Source organism: Photinus pyralis, unplaced genomic scaffold, assembly GCF_008802855.1.
Source record: "Photinus pyralis isolate 1611_PpyrPB1 unplaced genomic scaffold, Ppyr1.3 Ppyr1.4_LG7, whole genome shotgun sequence".
Taxonomy (NCBI): domain Eukaryota; kingdom Metazoa; phylum Arthropoda; class Insecta; order Coleoptera; family Lampyridae; genus Photinus; species Photinus pyralis.
Genome location: NW_022170738.1, coordinates 25260531 through 25271361, shown reverse-complemented (window position 1 = coordinate 25271361; position 10831 = coordinate 25260531). Strand labels below are relative to the sequence as shown.

The 10831-nt window shown below is 34.6% G+C and overlaps 1 protein-coding gene across 1 annotated transcript; it reads right to left on the bottom strand.

Moving 5' to 3' along the window:
• Positions 1-7093: 7093 nt before the first annotated feature.
• LOC116175345 lies at positions 7094-8609 on the bottom strand. Its single transcript, XM_031493418.1, has 4 exons — positions 8130-8609; positions 7845-8066; positions 7339-7790; positions 7094-7265 (listed from the first exon to the last, which is right to left on the bottom strand). The coding sequence occupies exons 1-4, from the start codon at positions 8319-8321 to the stop codon at positions 7106-7108; spliced, it is 1026 nt and encodes a 341-aa protein (XP_031349278.1). The 5' UTR covers positions 8322-8609; the 3' UTR covers positions 7094-7105.
• Between the last annotated feature and the right edge of the window lie 2222 nt (positions 8610-10831).

Sequence of the window (10831 nt, the reverse complement as noted above, 5' to 3'; positions counted from 1 at the left end):
CTGTGATTGCATGTTTGAAAAGAAGTAAATTAAAAAGAAGCAGACATCTCCGCATATTACAAATTGCATGAAATGTGCAACAGACGTGACTTTGTCAATACTGCAAACGTGCAAACCTATAGAACTCATCGAATTGTTAAATTCATTTTGTTTCATACGATCGAGGAAATTGTCTTCTATAAAATTTCTTTATAAAATTGTACCATCGCTAAGAAGTCAAGGGTTATGTACTTTTTTTATTTCATGTTAGAAGGCTAGGCTGATATATTACGGCCATTTCCTCTGATTAAGTAAAGCTGCAGCCCGCCCCAAAAAAGTGCCCCGATGCAAAGAGGTTTAAGGGGATATACCAGAGTAGGACACAGTAATGGGATTATACTCTTGCCAAGTTAGTGTATTCATTCCACATACATTAAGTAAGCCCTCGAAGTTTTTGCTTATTTTGGATTATTATTCATACAAAAACAGTATGTTAACTACTTCCGACAATTCCTTACGCGTAAACCGTACTTTGTTAGGGAATATAATAATAATGACTTCAAAGAGAGCTAGATACAAACTCAAGCAAGTAAAGGTAATAACAACTAAATAAACGAATCGCCTGTCTCGTTGCTACCTATATCTAATATGTCTACGTACTGTATTCGTTTCCGAGAATTGCGAAGGTAAGTAGTTTTTCTTTTATTAGTGGAAGCTAAGAGGAAAGTAGCTTGGCAGTTGAATTATTATCGATTTTCCTACATCTAACAGTGCGGAAATGGATAAATTTGTTTAACTTTCCGCAAGCCATTTCTGTATGACTTGTAATCATCAAACTCAATGTAATGAATATTGTGTAATTTTCGAAAATACCCCGATACCCAAATATAAGTACGAAAATAAAGTTTGGCAAAATAAGAAGATTAATGTTTGAATTCCCGTTTTAAATTCAGTGAAAGTTGTTAAAATACAAAATAAATTGACGACGAGAAGCTACCTTACAAGGTGAAATCTTTTTAGGAGTGCGGCGTGGAAAATGTGCGGTGTGGCTTCTGTCTTTGTTTTCAAGACTGCGTTCGCCTATGGTTCTGCGACTTTCTTACGAAGGAGTTTTTCTAGAGCCCGATGTGAGATTTTCTGTATAAATTGGAACTGATCGTTATATTTTTGTCATGTCAACTGAATGATCACAGTTTTCTACATTTTTAAGAGTGAGAAAGATCTTACAATTTAAATTTTTAAGTGTTAAAATCCAGATGAGCTGAGATATAATTTCAGCATAGGATCTTTGACTTTTATAATTTTAAGTTTACTATTTTTGAAGAATCAAAGTAGCAGTTTCTAAACATTACATTAAGGGCAAATAGCAATACTTACGTTGTTAATATCCTCTGCTTGACTGTGACTATCAAATATGGAATTCAATTCAAGATCAAATTCCAGATAACTGCAAATAATTATGGGATACTCCGCTTTAAACAATTTCAATTTCTAAACATCAACATCTTGAAATTTCCAATTTAGATTCAAATTAAATAATTTCGAAATCCTACGCTTAGTTTTACTTTGATTTACTTTACTCAAATCTAGAGTTTTCAAAAAGGTTAATTTTGGAGGCTATATTCTATAGCAAAAGTTGTATAATTTTTAGTGATATATAACAGAGTTATATTATTAATTAAATAATCACCTTATAATTGCCTACGAATTTAACTTCAAATCGGGTTTATGGTGTCGTCAAGTTGCGGACAAAAGGGGAGAAAAATAATCAGAACTTTTTGTTATAAATAACAATTAATAATAATAATTGTATAATTCCGAATACGATTCAAATCCAACTTTTTCCGGTCCTGCATTATGCGGAAACACTTTTTGAAATTTGTAATGGCCGGAAAATTAAAACGAGGAAACAGTATCTGACCATAAATAATTACATGGACGATTGAACACGAAATGGGAAAGGAACTACTTGACATTTATAAATTTTGCAGTAAGAAAACGGATTGAGAAAGATTTGGAAAATGTTTGTTTTTCGCAATATGGGTACTAATTATTTACAGGAAAGCAATAAAGCATGTAGGTTGCAAATAAGAAAAAAACACCCTGGTATCGTGGTGGTATAGCCATACATGGCCATACACGTCATTGCAGGGAGAAATGATATTAAAAAATAGTCATTACTGCTCAAAAGTAATTATAATATATCAATTTTGCTCATGCAGTTTGTTGCAGTAGACATTGTATATTGAGTTCAGACAAGTATTCAAATGTAAATATTTAAGAGTAGAACCACATGCAATATACTCGCAACAGCAATATATCTGTAAAGGAATGTATCCTAGAAAGGAATAAAGCAGCATCTTCCGTGATACCCTACTGTATAATATTGTGTTAAAAATGCCACATTTAACTTCATGAGACGTTGGTACGAGCATGTTACGATCATTAAAAAACCTATTTTCGTGTGCACATAAATGGAAGATATATGAAATATGCACTTTTTATGTTCTGTAAGACGGACAAATTGAGTTCTTACTGACGTACGCCTTTAATATTCCATAAAAATGCGAGTTTGAGATTTAATTCGATTCGCAATTTTATTTTAACTACATACTTAGTGAAACAGACAGTAAAACTGGTCTAGACACGTTTGATGCCGGTTTTTCATCTTTCAGTTAAATTATCTGACAAATAAGTTTGTCAGATTTGTTTTACAGAAACATGGAAAATCGGCCCTTAATTGTACTAAATTAATTCTGCATGTGCTTTATATTGCTATGTAAACCACGTCTAGCGGACGAACACAAAACTGGATCATATTAGTTGAACTCGAGGTCAAGGTTTTGCATCAGAATTATTTATTTAATGATGTTGATTTTCATTTTTTATTTATTTTTTATTTTGTTCAGTTTTATTAGGTGTTAAAAGATAAGGAATATCTGTAAATATTTGTAAAACAGTTCTCCGGCAATAAAAGTCGTTTCTCGCTGCACAAAAGCTAATTAGTTTCAAGATAAGGAGGTGTTACCGTGGAAATTTTTAACACGTGCGGAGTATTCTAAGACAATGCATTTATTTGATAAGCAAGAGATGGTTCAGAAAGTTAAAAAGAAAGGGAAATGTATTTTAATAAGCGTACCAGATGTATAGCGGAACTATCTGTTTGATGGACAATAAAACGCTCATCCAAAGATAAACATTCACTCATCGGAATTTTGCCAAATGTTTCTTAGTTTTATTATAGGCGGTAGCACTTTGTAAAGTTTGTCATGGTTTCCTGAGGTTCTCGGTGGTTGTTTCGCATTGTCATTTAGATGAATATTCTTTTTTATTGATTGCCACCTATTCAAGCTCATTATATCTGCTAGCTGTTAAAAGCGTGTAACTGAATTTCAGTACCTTCTTTGTTTTGGTAGTTTGTAGATAGACATGAAACAAGAAATGCCTATATAGACTGGGGGAAAAACCGGCAGACGGTCGTATAACTATAGCAGACACCTTTGAAATTTCTAGTTCCATCTTCGTTTAACGCATTACTCCCCGTGCGGTGAAGCGAGAGCGCTGTCACTCAAGCACGCGCTGATTGTAAAAACAGATCTACAGCTGGAAGTAGGTACGTACCTACACCTAAATTAAATGTAGGCATTCTACAAATAATAGGATTTATGAAATTTTCTCAACTGTCACAAACATGAACACAAATATTAAAAAATATTTCTACACTACACATTGTTGATTTAAAAAAAGCTTACGGGGATTCCCTTTTAAAATCCTAAAGGAGGCAAAGTGCATGGACTAACCAACTTAACGAGTTACAAATTCTAGATTATATTTATATTGGAACAAAAACAAGAAAATAATGATTTAGCAACCATTGATTCAGATCTTTTTTGGTGTTATAATTTCCCCATTTTTCACTACATATTTGCTTCTTACCCTGCAAGTCATAAAAATATACTCACCAGCTTCTTCACATTATACGCACATCTTTGGATTAGTATATTAAATAAACCTTTTGTGAAACCACTGGAATTTTGTGCGTTGGAGTAACATCAAGCACCAAGCAGCTACAAATTAAACATATTACGATGGTTAGGTATTTGCACGTATTGCCTTACCAATCGACTAAGCGTTTATGGGAATTAGTGCAATAAACAAACGGGAGAAAAGCATTTTCATAGCGAAACAATTGTTTAAATACCGTGTCATCAAATTCTATTAGCGAAGATCTATTGAAGCTAGAAGTAGTAAAAGAGGTGCTTACGAGCGTCGGGAGATAATAAAATAGAATTAACTGATACTGGAAAAAGTATCGGGAAGACAGATTTACAGTGCAAAATAAATCTTACTGTCGTCTTATCTGTATGTATTACAAGGCAATTAGGTTTTCTTTTCTTTCTATTAGCAACTGGATCCGTTCAAAAATGCATCTGTATGCAATAAGGGCAATAATTGAACTGTTTTGCATTCTTGATTTATATGCTCGTTGTAAAATGTAAATTGTTAGGCAGGTCATTTTATAAGCTATTTCCATATAAATGAGGGTTTGTTTCCACTGTCGCTAAAATGGCCATTCATTTACCGCAAATTAGATTGCGGAGACTTTGCATACATTTTGTTCGTCTATCTTACATGTATGTATAAATGGAAAATGTATCCAATTTAACATCGAAAATAATAAATGACCTAAATCCATCACGGTTCTTTTTCAAGTCACTTCGTAGTATACGAACCAATAATTGTAAGTGAAAAACTGTTTGCGTTGAAAAGTTTTCTGCATGTCATAGATTTCTCTAGAGATTGTCAATATTCATAACATTCCTACATCTCGCTAATACTTCTACTGCGCTTCTTCTTAAACAATGAAATTCTTTCAAAATTTTATAAGCTCCTTTTAGCTAATTGGTGGCGACATCGGTGGAAACTGGATAGGTTTGAGCATTCTTCGTGTGCTTGCTAGAAACATAATAAGCGATATTTGCTTAGGTAAATATCAATCACTTATTTTTATAATTTTCCAGGTGAACGTTTGTATCCTACATCGCGCAATACAAGTAAATGATTCAACCACTCTAGAGCTTGTTTTGGTAAGCTTCTTCCCAGGGGCGGATGCAGAAGCAGTAATTCCACTGGTAGGGTGGAATGAATTAACGCGGTGTTTGTTAATGATACCTAGTAGGTAAATTTGTTATTAATAGAAATTGACGTGCTAATTACTTCCAAATTGTTGATTTTCATTGACTTATTTCTAGCCTGTAGGTACTTACCCCCGAGTTTGAATGTGATTGGTTGAGAAAATTAAAATAATTCAATTGCAATCATGTGTGATTAAAATACCAATTTAGGGCACGAAATTGTAACTTGCTTTTCCATAATTCAGTGAAATCGATTTGTTATCAAAGAATAATAAGTAATAAGTTTAATTAGGGTAGCAGTGAGTTTTCGTTCCCGTAAGCGATAAATCTTTAATCAAATCCCATCATGACAAATGCAGGCAAGTAGCTGACTACATACAATAATGCAGCTGGAAATGAATGCTTTACGAAAGAAGCTTTAAGAATTGAATAACCCGCTTTCCGAAATGAAATATGGTGTAGACAACTGCTTTCCGTTCGTTTCAGAAATTCAGTGAGTTAAAAATCGGCGGAAATATTGGGCCTAGAAGAGTGGGAGACAATTTTCACAGATCAACTATTTGTTTGGCTTCCATTGTGCGAGAAAGATGTGAAACTCGCCTCGTCTACGACGGAAATCCGTATCCATTCTAGTAGAAATAATAAACTGTAATATCTATTGGTTGACTGTCACAATTCAGTTTGCTCGATCTAAGAAGCTTCGCAGCCGGATATTTTATAATTGGCAAAATTTCAACAGAATTAATGCCCAACTTTGCATTTATTGCACGTTAAGCTATTTGCGCCAGTCCAAGAGGACGTAAATAAAGCTTATTTCTTATGGTGCCTTGATGAGGCCAACGTCGTTGTAATAAAATCCAATTTGTTCCCGACATTATTCGCATTTCCATTTTATAACCAATATTACGAAGTGCGCCATCGTTACTCTAATTATAATTATCATTCGCTCTAATTGCTCAATGACCTTTGGAAGTACAATGAATTACGTAGTCCAAATTGTTCTGTAAATATTTCCACCCGAAAACGTAAAAGCCTGTTAACTAAATAATATTACATATTCTAATACTAGAAATTTGTAATATTGACTTTTTAGGCCCATTTCTGAGAAAGATGCGCTTTTGGCACCCATGATATGCGTCTTAATGAGATCAAGGTTTCTTGCGTGACTTTATAATGTAATTTTATGCTCTTTCCCTGAAAACCACAAACATTGAAATTTTGGAAAGGACCCCAAGAAAGGTTCATTTGGCAACATATTATACTACAATTGGATCCGAGCTAACCTGGTGGTTTTCTTCTTACAGGTTTCTAAAGTCAAATGTTGGATTCTGGTCCTCTGCTAGGGTTACAATCGGTCCGACCTCCGAAACTAAACGCATTAATACACGTCGAAAGAGACCAAGGAAAAGAAGAACATTTTCAAATCGCCGCTAGAAAAAGCTGGAAGTGAATTAAGATAAAGTGAGGAAAAACCCCAAAGAAGGGAAGGACATGATGTTTGAATTGAACCGGTGATTGCAAAATTTAGAAAACACAAATGAAAGTGGCCTAAAGTTAGTGGGATTCGATTCGTTGGTGCCTTTGGGGGTCTTTGGAAGCCAAGTAGCGGCGCCTGGTTTCCTAATGTATCGACGTGGCGGTGTTTCCAGTCTATACAATATTACACTAAAACAAATTAACTTTACCCAACCGAATGCGGTGTTCAGCAATAAAAGAGGCCCAAAGAATGACATCTTTTCCTGTGAATTACCAAGTAATCAGTGAACAAAATTAGCAATTATTGTTGTTTCAAATACGTATTCAAAGACACCATTATTTCCTGCTACATGATCTAATCAAACCCTTTAGTAAAATGATTTATCGCCGACTAGCATTAGAATGCTATGATTATGAATGTCAAAATCATTAATAATCCGTCACTTTATGGCACGTGCCATAAAGTTGTGCCATAAAGTCGCCTTGACAACAAATTTAGGCTGATTGTTGATATATTATTTATTAATGTTAATAGTAATAGTACAATTTGAATTTCCGGAAATTGAAATGCCTGAACTAGATTGAAGAACACATTCATTTGTAGTCGATGATGCACTAGTAATTCCAGATACTGAGATAGTTGATGAAGATGCCAAATCCCTGATTCTCTGGCAGCTAACAGTGTTAACAGATCCTAAGGTTCTAGCAATTTTGTTCTTGTTTTCTCGTGAATCCGCCACATACCTACCCTTCCGCAACAGCATCGCTTTTCCAGTCACCATGTCTTTTCAATGTTCGAATGTCTGCGCCACTATCTGCAAGGATTGTAGCAGACGTTCTGCGAAATGAATGACCAGTGAACTGATCTGCATTAGGAAGGTTCAGATATTTGGCAATTTTACGAGGAATTTGACCAAAGGTATTGATGCCAATGGGATTACACGTACACTTTCCCGCACCATAGAATAGAAAGAACTTCTCTATTTTAACATGCTTTGGTCTTAAATTTATGTACTTTTTAATGAGCTCAGTGTAATTCATGCTATCATCATTTAAAATTGTGAATGTTCTGGGTCGATGTGTTTTCGTATCTTTGAGATTCACCACAAAAACTGCACCCTCTTCTTGGACATCGCTTACACATAAATTGTAAAACTCTATCCTTCTGCAAGCACCAAATAATCCAAATATTGCAACAACCTAAAATCATACTTTTATAGTAACCTTTTGTAGCAATAAGAGAAACCCACCCACCTTCATAAGGAGATATTGTTCGTCACAAGCCGAGGTCAAAAAATTTATTAACTGATTCTTTGAGAACACCAAAGATTTTTCTGCTGAATACCCAACTGAACACTTTTTTAAAAAAGCAGAAAGTTTAGAAAACTGGCTAATGTCAATGTCATTTTTTATTCGTAACATACATTTCAGCTTGGAGTACATGCACCACAATGACGAGGACTTGTAATTTTTTGACTAAAACGGAAGAAACAATAATTACAATTAGGTATATAATTATTTACAGTCTAATTGATCTACCTGATCCAGAAAATACGCCAGCAAAACCTTCTCTGTCACAATTTCGGCATTATTGTTCCGCATCCAGTGACAAAATTTTTCAAATTCCTTTTTGTAAAAGTCTTCTGATTTCTTTGGACACAAACTGGATTCCGCTTCTTCCGCTTTCTTTAAAATTGCATCACACAAACTCAAATCTTCCGCAAAATTCATGTTTTGTGCGTGTTTTGTGCAAATGGCGCCGCTTTATTTATTTATTAACAAAAGTGAGCTATCAAAAACCATGGTAATGTTTAAAACCGCTTTGATGTAATTTTAGATTTAGGTATTTCCGATTTAAGTTTATCGATCAGAATTTTTATTTTTGAAAAGTTCTAGTCGGCGATAAAATAGCGTATGAAATTTGTTTATAATGCAAGGGATTATGACATTCGTGATATTACCGCATTCGCTTCGCTCATGCGTTAAACATTCACTCATGCCATAATCCCTTGCATTATAAACTAGTTTCATAATATACTATTATTTATGTTTTGTTTATAAATGGGTTGACTAAGTATAATTATTATTATGTAACATTTCACGAAAATAGATTTTAAACATTACTTGGGTAATTTACGATTCCGATAAATCCATAGGTACTTCGAACCCTCAAAATAAATCTGATCTCCTCCTTTATGTGGAAGTGCAAAATTTCACCAGATTTTGCAAATAATAGGTATATCGAATTGCCTTATAAAAGGGAATCTATACTGTGAATGAGTACATTTTCCAAAAATTAAAAAAAAAACAAATTAAAAAACCGTTCGTTTTATGCGTATGGTCCTTTTTAAAGGATGGAATTCCTACAATTAAGGCCATTATGATTATGATTATAAAATGTTATCGCAATTTCTTTAGGACCTAGCCAAAAATGTGTAATATACTCGTACAATGAGATATATAAAAAAACACCCGCACATTAAGTGTCATTAAACGAACTAGTTTTTTGAAAGGCGGAGGCTGCCACTGTTCCTGATGGAGCCCTTTAAGCTCACATCTTTTAGTCTTTGAAGGCATTCGTTTAAACCAATCTTTTAATTTTCGAAACCGAAAACAATTTTCTGGAGACGCTCGTCCAAAACCAGAAATTTCGTTTTCCTTCGATTCGAAGTGTCGTGATGTGCTCGAGTTGAGCAGCCCGAATTTGCGAATTGTGAGCATAGGAGGTCAGAAGCTCAAAAACTATTGGATTTTTCCCCATTTTTCCATTTAAGTTGACTTAAAGCCTTTGACTGAATTGGTGGTACGATGCCTTTCGCTGTAGCAGCTCCAAATGTATTCAAATACACCATTATCTACCAAGCACTCGTTGAATTTTGTAAGGTAACTAGGTGGACGTTATTCTATTTACAGAGCGTGTGAGCGCTGACTTAAAATTAAATACATTGGCAATCTCACTATCTAGCAATAACATCATCATTTTTGTGTATAAAAGGGAACTCTCTCTGCTTCACGGGACACTTCTTTCTGTCACTTGTTGACCCGAGAACCTAATTTCCGGACCTGTTCACAATCCGAAACCAAAACCATTCATCCGCTTTCCATTTATTCATTTCAGACCGCTTTCCATTTATCTCTTTCTTCCCGTATCGTCCATTTCACTTCATCAAACTTCTTACATAAGAATGGAATCAAAACCGGAAGCTTGAGACTAGTGGGGCCTGTAGGTATTTCATTTAGACGTCCAAAATAGCAAGGTTGGTTTATCTCGTCGTTTCCATGGAAACAATATTGTATCCTGTTCTGAACATCATTTTATTTCGTGCGCCGCGTCCCATTTTTAATATGAATAACAGATGTCATTGGAATGTACAAAGATTTGCTTCACTTTATCTACCCTTGCCGTTAATGTTATCACTAACTGTTAAAAGGACACAGTCTACTCTAAACAATATTATCACTTTCAATGAAACATTTTTTACTTGATAATACCTTAAGTAACGTAAACGACCGGCATTATTGTCATTAACATACCTATTCGAAAATGAATTTGGCAGAAATTCTTAAAGTCCAAGATTAGGTTGTTAATTATATTTGATGTTATATTTTGCATTTTATTTCCCTGGTATTTTTTCCTTGGATTATTTTTCCTAGATTCCTCAAAGGTATATTGTGTTTTCAACCTGTTTCAGCTCTTATTCTAGCGCTTTTCGTCCGGAATACAGGTATATTCAAGGGAAACACCTGAAAGGTTTACGCTTAGCGAACTTCAAAATTAACAGCTAACTTTTATTTAGCGCTTCCAAGTAAATTTCAATAACTCCGAAATAAGTGGAACGTTAAAAGCGTGGGGCGAGCATACTTTTACAAGAGGAACGAATTTCGCATGCCTTCTCTAAATAATCACGAAATAGCGCCTGAAATTTTAGTTCTACAGTGACAGGAATTGCAGAAACCTCCTCTCCTAATTATTTGGTGTTACAGAATCTCGAACTAAGTGAAAATTATTTCCAGCAAAAATGAAAGTGGCTAGAAATGAATGCGATATGAAAAGGAAATCTAATATTTACTCAAAAGTAACGCTCATTTAGAATGACGAAGGCATTGAACGTGGTCGGTCGGGCGTAAGGCTGTCACAACTATTGATTGATAGTTTCACCCAAAGATGATTTATTGGATGATACCTCGCTTGGTTCAGAGGTCAATCTGTACACCCTTACGCTATTACGTATTCCATAAAT

What these genes read in the sequence shown, in the direction of transcription:
- LOC116175345 (XM_031493418.1), bottom strand. Translation starts at nt 8,321, where the DNA reads ATGAATTTTGCGGAAGATTTGAGTTTGTGTGATGCAATTTTAAAGAAA. An exon ending in TGGCGTATTTTCTGGATCAG is followed by an intron (nt 8,067 to 8,129) that starts GTAGATCAATTA and finishes CTTCCGTTTTAG; the next exon opens with TCAAAAAATTACAAGTCCTC. An exon ending in AGCGATGCTGTTGCGGAAGG is followed by an intron (nt 7,266 to 7,338) that starts GTAGGTATGTGG and finishes TAACACTGTTAG; the next exon opens with CTGCCAGAGAATCAGGGATT.